This window comes from Dermochelys coriacea, chromosome 8, assembly GCF_009764565.3.
Source record: "Dermochelys coriacea isolate rDerCor1 chromosome 8, rDerCor1.pri.v4, whole genome shotgun sequence".
In the NCBI taxonomy this organism is placed as follows: Eukaryota; Metazoa; Chordata; order Testudines; family Dermochelyidae; genus Dermochelys; species Dermochelys coriacea.
Window position 1 is genome coordinate 55073327 of NC_050075.1, and position 20278 is coordinate 55093604.

Sequence of the window (20278 nt, forward strand, 5' to 3'; positions counted from 1 at the left end):
GAAGCATCCCCAATGGTAGTTGCTGAAACAGCCCTGCTGAGATGGGGAAGTAGAGCAGATGCTGGACAATGTAAATTATTTTTCTTAACACATTCTTGATGTGTCACTCTAAATCCTCTCCCACTGCTGCCCCTCACTTCTTTAGACTTTGATTTCCAGGGAACTTCATCTGAAGTCACATGGGTCCATCAGCTGGATGTTTGTGACTGGGGGAGTGTGCTTGTCACGTGAGTCTGTCAGTGAGCTTGTGGCTGAGTCACAGAGCACTGACAATGCAACCTGGAGGAATCGGGGCATCAGGACTGCTCACTGCAGTGCCAGGATCCCCCTTGAAAGGTAGCCTGCAATGTCTCCACCACTTTCCCAGAGCAACTTCTAGCAACAGCCTGGTGCTGATTGCATCTTCTTCTCTGCCCTCCAGGGTTGAGAAGGGGAAGTGCAGCCCCTGTAGCTGGCCCAGAAGTGACTTAAAACAGTGCTGAAATGCTGCCGTGTGTTTGCAGCAGTCCTGGGACAAGGCCTGTCCGTGTGGCTTTGGCTGAACTGAGCCAGCCTGCAACGGCTTCTCCCCAGACATTAAAATTCTAAAACTCCTGAGATTGTCCTGCTTTAACTCTATTTTTTTCACATTATCACTCCCCTGAAGAACCCGCTCCAACTACTGCCTTTTGACTGCACCGGAAGCTGACACTGTCAGCCATGCAATTACTACAGTCCCATGACTCCACCTCTTCTTCATCCTGTGCTTCAAGTGCACTTGTCCTGTCAAGAGCAGGACAGACATGATCTTTCCAGAGCTTTGCTCAACCACATACAACTTCTTTTTACACAGGAAGAACTGTTTCTTCTTCCTTTTTCTGTGCATTGCGTTATTCCTGGCTCAGGTACTAGTGTAACGCTGATAGACCCTGGTCGGCGGTGGGCAGGATCCAACCAGGGACCTCTGGAGCTTAAAGCATGAGCCTCTACCGCATGAGCTAAAAGCCAACTGCCTGTTAGCTAAGGTTGTAGGGCAGACTCATTTTATCTCTCTCTCGCTCTAAGCGGTCTTGGTGTCACTAGATGGGGCAGAACACCACACCAAGGAGGTGTGTGGGTTACACTAGCTCTGTCTGGGCCTACAGGTTTCCTCACAAGACAAGAAAGGCAAGGCAGCAGATTGGCAGAGGATTTCGGTCTTCAGAGGTGAAATTGGCCCCTTTCACCAGCACTAAATTGACCAGAAGGGAGGCATTACAGACCAGTGCAGAGAGCATTAGCCTGGGAGTCAAGTGGCTGCATTCTGTTCCCAGCTCTGCCGGTTACTTTCCTTGGTTACTGTAACTCTGTATCCTTGGCAAATTACTGTACCTCCGTGCCTCAGTTTCCTCATCTGTAAAATAGGGATATTTATCTTTACCTTTCTTTCTAAAGTGTTGTGAGACCAGGGGATACAGAACAGCAACGTGTTGTTTTTAAAGCTCCAGCACCTCGGCTACAGCCTAAGTAACTCTCATGCAGCCGTGGATAATCCTGTTGGAAATTCTTTTGTCTGATTTGTGCTTTTGAGAGTGGGTGGCGGGGGGAAATCTGTACTCCTGAGAAACAATGACTCATTTTCAATCAGAAACACAATACAAAGCATCTCCAACCCGCCAGCTCTCTCTCTCTCAGGTTCCAAGCTGAGCCCCTGTCAGCCTCTACTCAGGCACAGCCTGCTCTGGTGGGATTGCTATAGCAACACAAAGGGGACTGTGATCTTCTTGTGCCTCAGGAAAGGGGAAGTGAAGTCTGCGAGCAGGTGAAGTGACATGGAAGGAAAGGGATGGGAAAAGAAACTCTTTAAGTGTGGAAACCCTCCTCTGCAGGGCCTGTTGTTGTCTTTTGTACAAGAGTAATTTAAAACTCACGGACGTTTCTTGTTTGTTATTTCATGGAGCATTTCACATTGGATTACAGATCCCCAAAGGGCACTGCACTGGTACAGTACTTGGGAGCCCTTGGTTCTACTCCTGGCACTGTCACCGTCTTGCTCTGTGACACTGGCCAAGTCACTTCACCTCTCTGTTCTGTCCCTCAGCTTTCCCTTCCAGTCTTTGTCCATCCTGTCTATGTAGGTGGTAAGCTCTGCTAATGCTTGGGGCGCTGATCTCAGTTGGAGCCTCTAGGTGCTACTGTAATATAAATAACTTTTCCAAATGGCGAGCGCTACTACAAACATAGACGGTTGATTCCAATGGACCAGGAGCTTTATCCGTGTGAGCGGTAGCTTTCTTACGCAATAACAACTGAAAGAAGGTGAGAGCCTCTGAAAGGTACATACACACTATGATGCACACAGCAACCTTCATTCTAGTCTATTAATTTTTCCTCTATTAAAATAGAAAGTAAGCAACCAATGAACCCAAGCTGGTATGAGTTTATTTCAGCTTCTAGTGCTAGAGCTGGAATCGCTTCCTCTTGGCATCTTCTCAACCTGATTTATATCGTATAATCTTTTTCATTCTCCTTCATGGTAAATTTCAAGGAGATCAAGCAATTCAGTATGGTAGCATTTTGCCCCTGTGGTTCTTAGAATACAGTACAAACATTGAGCTTTGCAATGTTGCTAAGAAAGCTAAGACTATATAGGGCCTACTGAAATGCAGCCCCTTCTGAGGATAGAATGCGGCAGCTGCTTTAAGTGTACACAGCAGCAATACACAATAGCTGATTATTATTAACTCTCAGACTGGTAAAAGGGGAAAGATGTAGAGCAATGGAAACTGAAACCTTCTGCCAAGTGCTCTGTGTGCAGTGAGTTTTATTTACTATAGATGATCATAGAATCATAGGAGTATAGGACTGGAAGGGACCTTGAGAGGACTTTTAGTCCAATTCCCTGCACTCGTGGCAGGACTATGTAATAACTAGACCATTCCTGACATGCAGGTGCTTGTCTAACTTGATGCAAATGGTGGCCATTACTGGAGCAGAGAACAAGGAGGGGAGAAGCATGGTGATTGCTTTGCTGCATGATGGGGGATTCAAAGTCCACGCCTCTCTGGGGGATCTCTCCTTTCCCGTCACCCCAGAGTAGAGACTGTGCTGCTGGATTCCTGGGATGCCTCCAGGATGGACAGAGCAGTGAAAGGTGCACACAGCTGCTTCATTGTTACAACCACCAACTTTCACCGTGCAGACCCTTTTGTGAAGGTTGCCGCCAAGGTCCAAAGGCTGGGTATTAAGGACAGACTGGATTAGCCTGATTCAGCCCTTGATCTACAACAAAAGCTTTCAATGTCTGGACTGATTTGGAGTGGGACTGGGGGCAAGGCCTTCCAGCTGTGCAGCAATGCATGCTTCTTTAAGAGCTCAGTTATTATTGACAAGATGTGCTGATTAATAGCTCACAAAGCACCCTTTGTACTAAAGCACTTGGCAAACTCCATACCACCTTCACCCCCAAACCTACTCCACTGCCTTTCTATGATCCTGAATGAGCTCCCTATTTTACTTTCCTGACTCCTCCCAGCCGAACGGACTCGTAGAATTCTTGCTCTACAGCACTGCTGAAATATAGGCACCTCTCAGGTGGGAAGAAAACCAATTGGAGCAAAGCGCAGGGGGAAGGGAGAATTTTGTCAGGAACAGCTGGACTAATCACTCTATTCTCAACAAGAACAATTGGCTCTTCAGTGTCTAAGCAGAGCAGACAGGACGTTCGTTTTTAAGGTTGCATCTGAAACATACATACACAGTAAATGGCATGAAACACAATTTATCTACTACAGAAACAGGAAGGGCTGAGATCAGTGTGCCCTTCTTCTTTGAAAACATCTTCTGGACTTTCAGGCCAATTGCTGCTGGCCAGGATACCTATAAATTAGGTGAGCGATGGATCCTGTGTGAGAGATTGTTGACCGATTGTCTGCCTCAACAGGTGAATCATTTTCTGCATTAGCCCTTAGTATCAGGGAATCACAGCTCCAAGGCCTTTCCCAGGTTCTCTGTGGTACGTATTGCTTCATCTGCGACGGAGTGGGGCAAATTCACCAGAATCCTGTTTCCTCACTTCGGTGAAGGGTTGATTACAACAGGACGAAGCTGTGCCTGGCTGTTACTGCTGTGCATGAGGGCAAAGGGTTAGGCCTCAGATCGTGCCCTCTGCCTCTGCATAATGGATTACAGCAGAAAATGGCTTGTGATCTCAGAGGTGCAGCAGGCTGTGGGTGGGAGCGGGATGTGCCCGAATTAGGATGTGTTATGGCTTTGAAGATTGCATCCCAGACACTCACCCACACCCCTGAATCACACACTGTGGCTGCAAGCAGTGAGGGGCTAGCTATGCTGGCTCCTGTTCAGACACTGGTAGGGGGACAAGGCCTCCTTTGGTTGCTCTGGAGTTTTTAAAGTAGAACGTGGGTGATGACATTCTGCTCTTAGTAGTAGCTATGAGGGCTGCCTGAGTACTCGGGGCCCAGCAGTGTGTCGGGCTCCTGGGATCTTCAGAGTCGCAGTGCTGTGCTGTTATTCTCTCCTGGCACTGCCGTTCTCCCTGTTGGTAAATGTCTGGGTCTCCTTCCCAGCCATGTTCAAGGTCCTTTGAGATTCTTTGTCAATTCTTGGACCTCATCTGTCCCTGAATTCATAGAGAAACCTCCAGTTGGTGGAGGAGTTAGTCACTGGCTGTTACAAGTGATAGCGAAGCAGTGTTCTGTGCTCAGCCATTGCAGAAGTGGGATGGGAAGCAGATAAGGGGCAGTTTCTACACCCTAAGGCCAATGGGGGCAGGGTGGGAAGTGTGCCTGACACAATCTGCAGTGTGGCTGGTGCCATGCAATCTAGGTAGCATCAAGGGTCCATGCCATAGGTGCGTCCCAGAAGCTAGTGCCACAAATGTCAACAATGATCGGAGCTGCTCACAATACACTAGATGTTTCAAGGGAAGTGTAAAAAGGCATTGAGGCAACTTTCAGAAACCAGAACTATTTTGGCTTTCAGTTTTTTTCATCCCTGCTCCCTCTTCTCGCCCTGTTTCCCCTCCCTCCTGCCTTTTAGTTTTTCTCAATCTCCTTGAAAAAGTACATCTCACAGCCCTCCTCGCCTATGCTGCCTACATCCAGTGAATCAGCTCCCACCCCAGCAGTTATAATTACTAGCTCTTTGTGCCTCCTCACTACTTCCTGTCTCTGTCACTTTCTCACTGTAACGGCTTACATTGTTGTAACTGCTGTGTTAACGAAGTTCCTGATGGACACACATCAGCCAGTTAAAATCTGCGCCATCTGGGAGCAAAGATGAGCCCCAAAATCAAAATGTTCATGTCCCCCGTTACAAAGTGTGCATCTTGTTCATGTTACAGTGAACTCAGTGCTTGTGAAAGGTGCTGTGCGGACAGCCTTGAGATCTGAAGCCCTGATAATCCATAGAATAGGTACAGCAGGGACTGAGTGAGAGCAGAATATCATCACCCATATTTTGCTTTGAAAAACTCCAGAGCAACCAAAGGAGGCCTTGTCCCACCTGCTATGCAGGAAAAACTATTTCACTAGGAGGGTGGTGAAGGCTCAGCTTGACAAATCCCTGGCTGGGATCATTCAGTTGGGGTTGGTCCTGCTTTGAGTAGGGGATTGGACTAGATGACCGCCTGAGGTCTCCTCCAACCCATATCTACTATGATTCAACCTATTTTGAATGGACTGTTTATAAGGGTGAATGGAGAGAACATAGTGTGGTATCCATAATCCCTTCAGTCCTTGGTGGCTCTATCTCAGGGGTGGGCAAACTACGGCCCGGGGCTGCATCCAGCCCTTCAGACGTTTTAATACGGCCCACAAGCTCCTGCCAGGGACCAGGGTCGGGGGCTTGTCCTGCTCCGCGCGGCTCCTGCAACTCCCATGGGCTGCTTCCGGGAGCTGCTTGAGGTAAGCATTGCCAAGAGCCTGCACCCCTGACCCTTTCCGCACCCCTACCCCAGCCCTGATCCTGTCCTGTCCTCTGAACCCCTCGGTCCCAGCCCAGAGCCTCCTCCTGCACCCTAGAGCCCACACCCCCAGCTGGAACCCTCAATCCCCCACCCACACCCCAAACCTTTGTCCCAGCCCAGAGCCCCCTCCCATTCCCACTCCCACTCCCTCAACTCATTTCTAGCCCAACCCCCCGAGCCTTCACCTGCACCCCAACCCTCTTCCCCAGCCTGGAGCCCCCTCCTGCACCCTGAACTCCTAATTTCTAGCCCCACCCCAGAGCCTGCACCCCCAGCTGGAGCCCTCACCCCCTCCTGCACCCCAATTTCATGAGCATTCTTGGCCCACCATACAATTTCCATACCCAGATGTGGCCCTCAGGCCAAAAAGTTTGCCCACCCCAGCTCTATCTAGAAGGGGGGTCAACTAAGATGATGGCTTTTGTGATTTGGACACGTGTTCACTAGGAACTGGATTGAGCCACAAATTCATTTCAGATGTGCCCTCAGTCAGTAGATGATAACAAGTACTGATCTTGCCTCTGTTTGATTTAGTGATCTAGAGTGAAAGACTCCATATCCCCAAAGCCCCTGAACTAGCCAGTATGTGCCAAATGTAATTAGATTGTAATTTTTTTGGTGCAGGCAGGGACTGTCTCTTAGTTCTGTATCTACACAGAGCCTCGCACAATGGGGTCCTAGTCCATGACTGGGGCACCAAGGGGGTACCGCAATACAAATAATAAATAATTCGTTCATTTCCCTTTGTGCTTGTGCTGTCAATCTAATAAACAAGACGACTATATGGCCCGCAGCCCTCCAGTTCCCACAAATATTCTGACTGGTTTTTAAAAAAAAAGTGATTACTCTCCCTTTCCCCCATTTTGATTAGCGGGTTTGAGAGAAGGACTCAGCTATCCATAAAGCATGTGTTCTCTCCCTTTCCCTCACAACCAGTCTTGAAGCAGTAGAGTTCTGCCTTTGCTGGAGGGAAAAAAGTAGCCTTATTAGAGTCCCATCCAATACTACTGGTGATCAGTCAGGCATTTCCTGATGCTATATGGGGCAATGCATAAATCCCAACAATTCCATTGCATAGAAAGCAAGAGTGCACAGCATTTGTCCACCTAAAGGTCACATGAAACAACTTGCTAGGCACCCCAAGGCCATGCCTAATTTGCTTAAACTGCAGACTGTAGGGCAATACAGCCTGTAGCAACCACAGACTCCCGCATGCACCAGGTGTCTTTGCCACACAGCTCAAGCTAATACATTGCATGTTTGGCCTTATAGCCTTTACAGGCTGCAATTCCATTGATGAGATGATGGAAGAGCTAGGCCACACTCAGAGCTGCTTATTTGATCCTAGGATACACTTCAGTCATAGGATGAAGTTATGGCCATCCGCTCTCTGCGTTGTATTAGTCAGTGAACTGGCCTCTCTCAGCCTCGATGGATCACCTTTCGCTGTGTTGCACGGCTGCACAGTTCAATGCAGATTTACGGAGACTGAGAAAGGTTCAGCTTCTCTGACTAGAATATTATTGATCGGCATGGTTACCACCTGGCCCCCACAACTATCATTTGCTTTTTGCCCTTTTCCTCCTGCTAGCCATCCCCATAGGTGACACAGCCATGGATGGCATCAGGGTGGCACAGTGTGATGCAATTGTGGTTTCCGCCCAGAAAAATCCTCACTGCTGTATTGGAAAGAGCTGCTCCACGTCTGCAGCTCACCTGACAATTCATGACTATGCAACCATCTTTTCCCAACGGCTAGCATCCAAAGCCATTCAGACACCCACAGGTAAGGTAAGGTTACCCTCATTCATGTCATTGTGTACTAAAAGGAGGGGATGGCAGAGCCAAAGGGAGAAAAGAATAGCACCACTTCACCCATCCATGGCTGTCTTCATCCAAGGACCAGCAAGCACTTTCTGAATGGGCCTTCTAACCAGCCCTGTGAGACCTATCTTATGTACTTCTATAGCCCCTTACCATAGTATCTGAGCGCCTCACACTCTTCAGTGTAGTTATCCTCACAACACTCCTGTGAGGTAGGGAGATGCTATTATCTCCATTGTACCGCTGGGGATCCCTGGCACAGAGAGATTGAGTGATTTGCCCATACAGGAAGTCTGCAGTGGAGAAGGAAACATGAGCTCTAGTCTCTCCAGTCCCAGTCTAGCACCATAACCGCCTGTTCACAGGTGTGTGTGTGAGATTCCCTAGTTCACTGTTGGAGAAATAGGAAGCACAGAGCAGTTCAGTGACTTGCCTAAGAGTCACCAGCAATGCTGGGACTTCTTCTCTGGATTCGTTAGCTCCCGTGCTGCCCTCTAACTTGACAATATTCCTTCTACCAGAAAGTCTTTAAATCATGAGAGAAACGTGATCAGCAGGATTTTTTTGGAGGCACAGCACAGCACTGGAGGGGAACAGAGCATACCAATGGTAGGACATATTGCAGGGAAGTGTGCCAACATTGGGTTGTAGTTACTGGGGGAAAAGACACATGCTGGGATACCCTACTGAGTGATCTTGTTCTAGATCTGAAGATGGGGAGAGGGCTGTGCACACAGCTGGTAAGTTGGTTACATTGTATGATACAGAGGGTGGAATTGTTTGGTTTATTGATGGGGTGCTGGTGAAACTCCCTTTCCTTCTTTCCATTGTGAAAAGCTTCTGAAAGGATCTTTGTGGAGATGCATGAAGGGGCTGCTGCCCAGGCCCTTGGGAATATGCCTGAATTCTGGAGGAAGGGAAATCAGGCAACAAATTCTACTCCAACAATTGAATTGTGCCCAGGCCTGCAGACATTTCAGCCGTGGGTCTCAAAAAATGAAGAGCACATCAGACATGCCCTAGAATTCCCCTCAAAGCAGCATTTTCATTTCTGAAGTGCCAACTCAGTTTTTAAAAGCTTCTATTAATTTTAATTCCTTAGGTTTAGGACTTTTCATAAGAGCAGAGAATGATAAACCCACTCTGTTGGGTTATCAGGTTAATAATATTTTATGTAGCTAAATACCCCCTGCAATTTCAGTTGAAAAGAGTATTCTAATTTCTGTAATTAAAATGTGCTTTGCATTGTTAACAGCTGCTGTCTTTCACCTCAGAGGTGGCTGCATTTCAGTGGTGCGCAAAGTGATCATTGTACACATTGTGTCTTAATAAATCCTCGACCCTCATTTAGCAGTGAGAAAATGTTGTTGAAGTTAAACATCACTATAGAATTTCTGAAAGAAAATAAACCTTGTTTCCTCTGTTGGATTCTAGCAGATTCTCTCTTCTCTGAATCAACTGGCTCTCTTATTTGTTTCAGGACATCGGCAATATAGATTATTTCCCCCTCTTCTAATGACTGGAACTTCTGAGCCCTACATCGATGAAATGTGCAATATACAAATAATCATCACAACTCTACCCATTTACTGTTTATCCCATACTCATGTACATCTATATACATCTTCTTTTACTTAACACATCACACACAGAAGACACATAGATATTTATAGCATTATGCGTGTAATTTACATGCCACTCTGCAACCAATCCATGGCATCTAGATGTAGCTGTCCTTGCTGCCTTGGAATATCTAGTGGCACCTGAAGGCAGCTGACACATTTTAGCATCAGTTGATTTCAAAGATGTGTGTACAGTGCCTAGCTCAGTTCATAGATTACAAGGCCAGGAGGACCAGTGTGATCAGCTAGTCCAGTAGTTCTCAAAGTTTTGTACTGGTGACCCCTTTCACATAGCAAGCCTCTGAGTGCGATCCACCTTATAAATTAAAAACACTTTTAAAATATATTAACACTATTATAAATGCTGGAGGCAAAGTAGGGTTTGGGGTGGAGGTTGACAGCTCATGACCCCCTGAGGGGTCCTGACCCCCCTGTTTGAGAACCCCTAATCTAGTCTGACCTCCTGTATAGCATAGATCACAGAATGTACCCAAAATAATTCCTAGAGCAGATCTTTTAGAAAAATATCCAATCTCGATTTTAAAATTGTGAGTGACAGAGAATTCACCACGACCCTTAGTAAATTGTTCCAACGGTTAATTACTCTCCCCGTTAAAAACGTACACCTTATTTCCAGTCTGAATGTGTCTAGCTTCAACTTCCACACACTGAATCATGTTATACCCTTCTCGGTTAGACCGAAGAGCCCATTACTAAATATTTGCTCCCCATGTACTCAGATTGTAATCAAGTCACCTCTTAACCTTTTCTTTGTTAATCTAAATAGATTCAGCTCTTTGAGTTTATCACTATAAAGTGTGTTTTCTAATCCTTTAATCATTCTTGTGGCTCTTTTTTGAACCCTCTCTAATTTATTAACATCCTTCTTGAATTGTGGGCTCCAGAACTGAACACACCAATCCAGCACTTGTCATACCAGTGCTAAATACAGAAGTAAAATAACCCTTCTGCTTCTACTCAAGATTCCTGTTTAGGCATCCCAGGATGCATTTACCCTTTTGGCCACAGCATCACACTCAGAACTCATGTTTAGCTGATTATCTACAAGGATCCCCCCCAAATCTTTTTTCAGAGTCACTGCCTGCTAGATCATAATCAGGTCTTTGAATTTAGGATGAGGCACCAGTAACATTGGCTAGAAGGAGGAAGGAATGGCAGAATCAGGTATGATGGACCTCACTTTGAGAAAGGGCAAAGAGGGATAGTGAAGAAAAGGCATCTAACAAGAGGGGAACTAGCTGGAGGAGTATAAGTATGAACAGGGGACAGGAGGAATAGAAAGCGAGGCGGAGGACATATTAGGAGAGATGAGCCTGCCAACTAACCTTGTATAGATGTGATTAGAACTATCCACTTTGGGAAGAGTGAGCGTTACCTTAAGGGACTGGGCTTGATTCATATTTTCCCTGCTGAAAAGGTGACAACCCTAAAAGCCTATGAATGCCTATGCAGGTTTCCCTATTTGCTAGAGTAGTTCTGCCTTTTATAAAAGTGGACATGTTGCAGGAGTACAGGGAGATCCTATTGAAAAATCTGTGTATAAGGCAATGTGAAAGGCCTTGACTCCTTTACAGGCTAAGTAGTGCATGGTAGTAGATAGTCATTGTAAGTAAAACTGAACATTACAGGAAGTAGACAAACCATACAATTATTTCTCTGTTAATAGAGCTTGTTTTGGGGCCATTCACAGAGCAAGGCACTGTGAATTATCCTAGCCTGATACCACATTAAAACCAGTCATTTATTACCCCGGCCCTCTTATTACTCAGTACAGCTGGAATTGTGAAGTCATCTTCTGCATGTCAGAACTAGTGTGACCTTTTCATGTTTTACATCATCTTTCTCTCTCTCAGCCACTCAAATGCAGGCTGAGTAATTTCAGTACTGGGTTTTTCCTCTTTATTAACACCATGACCTAGGAAGAGTAGTGTTCTTTCAGTAATAATCTTCCTTATGCAGCTCCTCACATAGACCTTAAAGACAGCTATAACTGGATATGACTTATAGATTTCTATGAATCAAATGTACTGCAGTCATGCCTAAATAACGTATCTCATATCATTAAAATGAGCAAGAGACTGACAGTACATGAATTAGTGGAAATGGGAATAATGTTTATTCAGACCTGGTTGGGCCTGAAAGCCATAGATAAAATATGTAGTACATCATTCTGGTAGGATGTTTGTTTTTGTGTATGTTAAATAGGGCAGAAAACTGATCCCCATAAGTGGTGAGAGGATTTAGTTAACACCTTTTCTTTGTGAGACACACTGAACTGGGAAAAGGAAACAGACTTTAGGCTGGGAGAGAGAAACTTGATTTTGCCATATTGTATCTTAACACTGTGCAACATGAACTTGGCCCGGATTACCAAAGTTTTCTGTAGTGTTTGACTAGCCAAAGTATTTTGTCCCTAGCCCTCGTTTCTGTTTTTTCTTTCTGTAATTTGTCAATACATCTTGGTTTTGTTTAAGACTACCTGAATTAGGTGGCGGATACTAGCAGCGGGGCAAATCACTGCTAGGTGCCTCAGACTGACTTCAGAAAAGGCAGAATAAATACGTAACTACTTGAGTGCACGTTGTGATCCCCCACTCCCCAAACAGAGCAATGGAACTGGTATGGAGGGAAAGAAGTTACATGAAGAGCTGTAATTAGTTACTGCAGAGAGACTACTGTTCAGCAAACACTGACAACGCTAACAAATTGGACTTATTCACTCAATGCAAATAATATAGCTTGGAAAGCTTTTTTCCTAGTGGAACAAATGTCACTATTCCTCATCCTTACGTGTACATTCATGACTTCTCCCTGCAAACTCCAATTCACAACTAAATGTGAATTTAGTACTGATGATAAGAAAACTGTAGATGCTAGATGCAAGTTTCAGAAGTGACTCATAACTTTGGTTGTCTAACTTAAAGGCATCTTTGAGCCTTGACTGTCAAAGTGCCTGCCTTCGAAAAATTAGGCCCCTTTAAAACTATCAAGTTGAGCACCAAAAAAAATGGATGCACCCAAAATCATTAGTCACTGAAATGGCTTAAGTCCTATTCACAGAGCAACTAGTCTATGCATCAGCACTTCAAAGTGACCGTGCAATCCACTGCTCTGAGTATTTCTTTGGGAATTAGGCCAGGACGAAAATATTCAAATAAATTCACTTAGACATGAAGTAGCCACAAAGTTTTCAGCACTTAAAAAAAATGTAAAAAAAAAAAAAAAAAAAGCAGTAACTAACAAGAATGAGACTTCAGGAGCTACTGTTTTTTTCCTTTCCTACCTAATCATTTTTCATAAGGAAAGAAGGGTGGGGGAATGAGTTTAAAAAAGCTATTCATTGTTCTTACTGATATGTCCGTGTGCAAAAAAGGACCCAATGAAGCTGGAAAAGCCAGCTACATTTTTTGAATAACGCTGGTGTCCACATATCTTGATTTAGGTAGAGCATTCAAGACTGCTACAAGATGATCCAGGCCAATGATTACTTACATGTGCAAAGTGCTGCTGCGGAAACAACCTTGGCAGGAAAAAGACTGGTGGTGAAGGGCAGAAGTTAGGTGACTATTTTGGCTTTTTTCCTTCCTCAATCCTTCTGTTAGTGTGTGAATTTCCCAAATTCAGCAATAAAGCTATCAGAACAATTAACACCAAGAAATTTGAAACATTAAGTATATATTCAGTGACAATTTATTATCTGATCTTTATCACTTTACAAAAAAAGCAAGTATCAAAAACAGCAAAGATTTTCACAAGTTCCTCCTAAACTGGTGTAAAATGTGAATGTAAGACACAGGCTGGCTTTGCTTCTGGTCATACACATTCAAGGTTATCCTTGGGCTGGGGTGCACTGGGCCTTTGGAACATTTTTATTTTAAAAAGCACCTGTCTTTTTTGGGGACTTGACTTGATTCACCCAAGTCACTTTGTACTGAAATACAACATGGAATGTGTAACTGTTGGGATCAGAAATTAATCTCTTCTGGATCCCATGTACCTGAACACTGATCAAGGGGCTTTGCAATGGACACATTAGGCACCAGTCTGCATTTCTCAGATTACCAAAAGGCAGCTACTACATTGTGTTAGCTACAATCACTTTTTGCCCCCCCGCCCCGCCCCAACATGCTGCAATGGAATTTAACTGTATAACAGTCCCTTCTACTTTTCCTCATCAGGATCTCAGGTCCAAAAAGGAAAGCTTCACTATGTTAAAGCCCAGGGGAAATGGACTGTCATCCTTAAATATGTCATACAACTGTGTTGTGATGCCTGAGACAATTCTACAACAGTGTGACTCTCCCATTGTGGACCCAAGAATTGAATGATCAAAGGAAACCGAGATAAACCATAAATGTGAAATGAGTATTTTTTCCTAACTCACTGGATGGATATCCTGGTTCTTTTGAGCCAGAGCCTGTTCTTCTACTGTACTTGCTGCTGTAGGGTTCAGAGTTTGAACAGGAGAAGCATAGTCCAGTTTCCATTAATAGCTGCACCATCTTTTAAAACAAACATACAGCTTACATTGAACACTGCCTGGTTAGCTAAAGAATTAAGACACTGCCCTGAGTCCCTCAGTATCTGCTTTGAAAGTCAAGTCAAAATCCATGAATGCAAATCATCTTACACAAAGACTTGTGTATATGTCATTGAAATGCTTTTGAGAGTACCAAATATTCGTATTAGAAATAAAATGGCACCTCTATTATTACCCAAACAGCAAAAGGAACTCAGATATGCATATTTTGCCATAGATATGAGAGAGGAAGCAAGAAGGCAAGCTGAGAGACAAATGCTACCCCCAGGGCAGCAGTGGCATTTGGTTGTTTTGGTCATTGTATCAGCATTTTGCACACCCACGGCAGGCAGTCACTAGCTGCTGAACTTAAACCGTTTTTCTGGCAGTCAAGACACGGACAATGGACCCTACACCTCCAGCAGCGAGAGCCTGAAAACAGAGAAGTAACAGTTAATATAAAGCCACAATAACCAGAGTCTGAAACAATTACTACTTGGACTTCAGTACATTTCATGTGAACATCTCAAAGTGTTCTACAGACACTAAATGTCAGCATTGTGCAATAGGGAAGCATTACTACATTCATTTTATAGATGGGGAAATGGATTCAGGCATTAGATAACTTGCATAAGCCAGAGTCACTGGGGAAGTCAGGACTCTTGGGTTCTATTCCCAGCTAAGTCCCTGGCTTTGACCTTTAGATTATACTGCCTCAGTGCAAGACAACAGTTTTTAGGAAGTGTGTAATGGCTCATTTTCATTTTTACTTAATACATGATCAAATTTCACCTCTAAAGTCTGCATGCATCAATATGCAGTAGGAAGTGTGTATTAATTTCACATGGTTCCCTGCGGAACCTTGTCCTTCCCATCCCAACTGTTGCAGTATGAACACTGGAATTTTAAGGGGAAGAAGGTGTGACAGGGTCGGGTCAGCTGGCTACAGAAGAGTGATTGAAGGGAAATATATTAGCCCCAGATTAAGCAGGTCCCTTTTCCCTGGGTAAGATAACAGGGGCAGTTCCTGAACAATCAGGAACTTGCTGGAACCAATTAAGGCAGGCAGGCTAATTAGGACACCTGGAGCCAATAAAGAAGCTGCTAGAACCAATTAAGACAGGCAGGCTAATCAGGGCACCTGGTTTAAAAAGGACCTCACTTCAGTCAGTGAGGGGCGTGCAAGGAGTAGGGAGTGCGAAGGCATGCTGCTGGAGGACTGAGGAGTACTAAAGCCATCTGGCATGAGGAGGAAGGTCCTGCGGTGAGGATAAAGAAGGTGTTGGGAAGAGGCCATGGGGAAGTAGCCCAGGGAGTTGTAGCTGTCACACAGCTGTTACAAGAAACACTGTAGACAGCTGTGATCCACAGGGCCCTGGGCTGGAACCCGGAGTAGAGGACAGGCCCGGGTTCCCCCCATATCCTTCCCCCCTACTGGATATAAGAGGAGTTGACCTGGACTGTGGGTCCTACCTGGCCTTTCCCCAACCCATAAGGTAGATCAACAGAGACTGTGGGGATTATTCTCCTTCCTTTTCTCTATGCTGGCCAGTGATGAGGTTAGCTGAGTGAATGGCAGGTTTGAGCCACAAGCAAGGGCTGCTGTGAATCACAGAGGCAAGCAAATCCGCCAATAAGCGCAGGATGCACCAAGGCAGAGGAGGAACTTTGTCACAAAGGATGATTCTTATTGGACTCAAGACAGAGTCCTGGATGCAAGGGTCTCTGCTAACGCAAATTATCAGGCCAAAAGTGACAGACTATCAACACACCTTTTCATGCCACTGCAGTAACACAGCACTGCTGTTGTCAGAGGGGCTCTCAAACCCCTTGTAGATGTATTTCATTAGCAGATCAACTCCATTCTTGTCCAGAGATTGTACTGCCTTTTCAATATCATTGGCTTTGAAAGAGATGAGGACTTTCAGGACAATGCTTTCCGCACGATCCTGTAAACAAGGGAAAAAGTCACAACCTGGAACTGAGCTGATCCATACTCGCATGGTCTGCGGCCAAATGTTAATGATCTCTCAGCTCTAGGAGGCAGAACGTTTCTATTTTTAACAATTCAAAAATGTTCTGTTAAGGCAGCTCAAAACACACACCAAGTTGTCAAGCATACTGTAAAACAGATGTCCACCTCTGCCCTATGACAGCATGACCTCAACTGACTTTGCTACACACATGTAATTCTAAATGAATTTCAATTTACAGCTAACATACGTAATTAATTTGAAATTAAGTTTTAGATAAGTTAAACAGGTAGCGCATCCCCAGTTGGGCGAAGGAAGCTAGTCTCAAAAAAGAGACACTCATTTTCTTCACTTGGTTCGTAACAAACTTGTTCTCTTCTAGGTTTCTATCTCTGCTCACCAAGCTTGGATTTTGTTTGCAGGACTCCACCCAAAGTACTGTATAAGGGCTGTACTGAACTTTATCACTGTTAACATTCATGGACTGGAAAGTTCCAACTTCTTTTGAACTAAGACGACTAAGGGTTTGATTGGCTTTCCTCTCACAACCTAACCCTCCTCTTATTTTACATTTTGTCTAGATGGACAGCACTGCTGTGGAATAGAAGTGATCTTAAAGGAGTCTGCTCCCAAATTTCAGAAGTATCCCTACTCAGCACTGTCTGATACCTTAGCTTTACTTTGTGTTACCCTTCTCTTCCCCCATTGACTACTGTATTATTACTACTACTTTAATTCTGTGTACGCAATGTTTTACAAAATCCTTGGAAAATATCTTTAAGGCCTGGTCAGCATTACCAGCATGAAATAGTTCCTGGTAATATGATTGCTTAACCTACAGAGGCCAACCCAAACATTTGAAGCTGCAGTTAAAAGCAGCTGAACTACTAGCACCAAATGTTTCAGGAAACTGAGAACTAACCTTGATGCCATTTCAGGATCAAGAATTTGTGTAGCATGGCTAGGTCCTATCATCACCCGTTCTGTAAGCATTAACCTCTTCTCCCCCGCCCCCAAAAAATAAGTTTTCTTCCTCTGTTCAACCACTTGAGAGGCAGCAATATAAGAAACCTTAACTGTTAGAATGGATTCCTCCCGTGTATAATCCCACTGAGCAAGTACTGTCTGCAGTTGCTTCCCAAAGGAATTATAGCCATTATCTTTCCCCAATAAGCAGACACATCCTGCAGCCATTTGATTTAGTGAGCCTTCTCAGATATGTAGTAGCAACAGTGATTTGATGGGAGGTTCTTATCCTAAAATAAGAACTATGCCAAGAACAAACTCGCGAGACAGAGCTGCCAGGTCTGCAGGTTTTCACAAGGCTTTGGGGCACCAGTCATATTTTAAGTCTTTTTCCAAGTGGAAAAAGACTTTGTACAATGGCACTACCTTGTACAGCAGATCTGCCCCATGTGTACCAAGTCATGTGTATTTCACTGTCAAAAGTTTTAATACTTTACTACAGTTAGTCCTGCAGAAGCAACTTAACTGTGGGAGAGCAACTTAGAGTTATTTGCCCCCTACATCAGAATTAACTAAGTTACAGTAGCCACTACGCAATCCTAATGTCTTTTTGTATTATACCTTCAATGAAACCAGTGCAATTCTAATGAAGGAAACATTGTCAGAGATGTAAAAAAAGGACAAAATTACCTGCAGAATCTCTTACTTGATGATGCCCTTGCTAGCAAGATCATTAGGCGATTCTCAGAATCCCAAGTAAATTTGTAGGGCTGGCAGTTGGGGGAGGAAATCTTTACTGGGAAATTTGGTCTAGTGTCACAAACATGGAATCCCACAGATATATTCTTATAGAGTGAATGCTTAGAGCAGAACTCCACTCTAAACAGAGCTGTGTGGGCTACAGTATGGTAGATTCCTATAGTTTAACCTGTGCATTGTTCAGTCTGCTTTGGGCATCCATAACACTCAAAACTAGTGCAAGTATGTGTGCACAGTATAGTCAAAGCTCTATCCTGGGAGTGCTTATATTTTCTAAGTTCTTATTGTTAGCTAGAATTATGGACTGAACACAGTAGCCAATCAGTGCCTACTGTTTTGGGGCCTTTTTCATAGGCCTACTTTGGCAGAGTATAGTTTGGCAACAGGGAAGAGCTTAAAAAGTCTCGAGAGGGGAAGTGAGAAATCTATAGAGGACAAAGAGAATTAGGAAAGAATTCACAGCATGGCATATAAATGTGAGAGTTATTGATTACTTCACCTTTACTGCTTGGTTCTTGGTGTTGATTGGAGGATTCTTCAGGGCTGCCTGCAATGCAGCCATCATGTTCCCTGTGAACAATGGTTAAGGAAAGATGGGGAAACAAGGACTTGGAAAGCAGCAGCGCTAGTCACAATACAGTGGGGTTCTCATGGAACTTGTTCATTACTCGGAATATCAGCTATGGAGTTGCTGAGAGAACATCTTCCATATTGAACACTTCAGTGGGTGCAACGTAAGGTAACAAATACTAGCCAATTACTAAAAGCAATGGGACATTACTAATGTGGTACGGTTTTCAGTACTGGAGAGCACCAATCACAGAACAAGGATCCAAATAATAGAAACATTTAGAAATTCCACCCATTCTATCTTCAAACACCACACATAATGGCAAAATATCATGCAACAAGCTATAGCACGGCTGGTTGCAAAATACAGAACGATGTGATTGCTGAAATAAACTGTTAGTGGAAACATCTGTGGCCCAAAAATTTGAAAAATACCATCAATCAGGACCTCAAACTAAACATTGAAAGGAAAGGTCAATCTGTCAGTCAATTCATCACACTGTAGTTGATTATGATTCAGGAGACTTTTCTATTCAGATTCTTATACTGCATCCACCACTGTGGTATCTAAAACCTCCCAGTAGTGCATTAAGTGACATGACTAATGAGCACCACAGATGGAGTTCATTATAGAACAACAAGATTCCAAGACTGCCTTCATCACTGTCATGAACCAGAAGGAGCACAAAACATGCTCTAGAGACGCAGGTAATTCAGGCTTCCTGCTGACTGTACAGAAAAAGATGCTAAGCAGCTCCCATTTGAATTTTCTTAAAGGGTTTCACAGTTTTGAGCACAGAAATTTGCCTTTCAGGTTTTTTTCCCCCCACCTGCAGGAATTGCCAAAAATGAATCACAAAACCCATTAATCCTATGGAGTTCAGCCTTGCCTTGAAAGGGCACTCCCTGAAGAGAAATGCTTTAATATGTGGAAGTGAAAAACAATTAGATTGTCATGAACTGGGTGCAATTATTCCCATAAAAGGAAAACCACAGAGTGCAAACTTTGTCCAACCCTGAAGCCTAAGAAAAGAGGTTTGAGGGCAGGGCTTTCTCTTTGCCCCTCCCTCCCGCTCTTGTGAGGTCAGACAAGACCACATCCTCAAGTGTGTTCCCGCCCCTGAGAACTGGAAATAAAAAATGCTGACTGATATTAACATATATAAATACAATTGTACAGGGGCAACTGTCTCCATGGATGGCAGGGTGCTCAAACCAGGGATTAGACAAGACACACGCTAGGAAGTTTTACATTGTTTAGAACACATTTAATTGAAAAATCTATTGTTTAAGAACCTAACACACCTGGGTTTTAATCTGTTTCCTACTCCTGCACTTACACTCAAAGACAACAGTTATTTGTTTCATTCTGTGGGGCTAGGTGGTATTGGCTGTTCTTGCCCAACCTGAAGCCGGCCCCTAGGGAGCCACAGACGTACAGGGGAGACCAGTTCGAGAGAGAGAGGGCTGCGGTGAATCTGAGCATTGGACATGGAGGATCCCCTTCCCCCTTCCCCTAGACAGTAACTTTCCAGGCCAGCAAGACCCTGGCACACTCAGTGCAGGGTGGCACAGGCGAGCCCCATCCCCCTTCCTGTGCCCTGGGCATCTTACAAGCTTGGTAGGCTCAGTAGAGGGCTGGGGACCCGGGGCTCGGCAGGGAACCCGGCAGGGCACGGGGCCAGTCCCCTCCTCCCCTCGCGCTCCTGGCCTCAGCGCCAGGACTCTTTCTCCGGCGTCGGCGGAAGGATATTGCCGCAGGCAAGAGTCCACCTCGCTCTCGTCGGGCCCGGCCTGGCCGTCGCCTCCATCCTCCTCGTCCACGAATTTGTTCTCGTCATACTCATCCACATCCACGCGGCGGAAGCGCGCAGAGGACACCGTGTTCTTCGCCATCGCCCCGGAACCTACCAGCGCCTCTCGGCCGCTCCCCTCCGCAGGGCGGTGCCCGCAGCGAGCAACACCGCGCATGCGCAAGGAGCAGAGCTCCTTCCGCTCACGCGCAATAGGAGCGCTCGCGCTCGAGCGACTGTCTCTTCCTACGTATTAGCCATACGCGCTCTCCGTTCGTGGGCGA

At 45.0% G+C, this 20278-nt stretch overlaps 1 protein-coding gene and 1 long non-coding RNA gene across 2 annotated transcripts; one reads left to right on the forward strand and one right to left on the reverse strand.

Annotated features, from left to right (window-relative positions):
• The first annotated feature begins 16 nt into the window (after positions 1-16).
• On the forward strand, positions 17-13777 carry LOC122455560. Its single transcript, XR_006273829.1, has 2 exons — positions 17-70; positions 7539-13777. It is a non-coding gene; the product is annotated as an uncharacterized LOC122455560 (long non-coding RNA).
• ARPC5 (actin related protein 2/3 complex subunit 5) lies at positions 13090-20278 on the reverse strand. The gene is made up of 4 exons (XM_038412984.2): positions 19955-20278; positions 18131-18203; positions 15706-15882; positions 13090-14365 (listed from the first exon to the last, which is right to left on the reverse strand). Exons 1-4 carry the CDS (start codon positions 20170-20172, stop codon positions 14303-14305), a joined length of 531 nt encoding a protein of 176 aa, XP_038268912.1. The 5' UTR covers positions 20173-20278; the 3' UTR covers positions 13090-14302.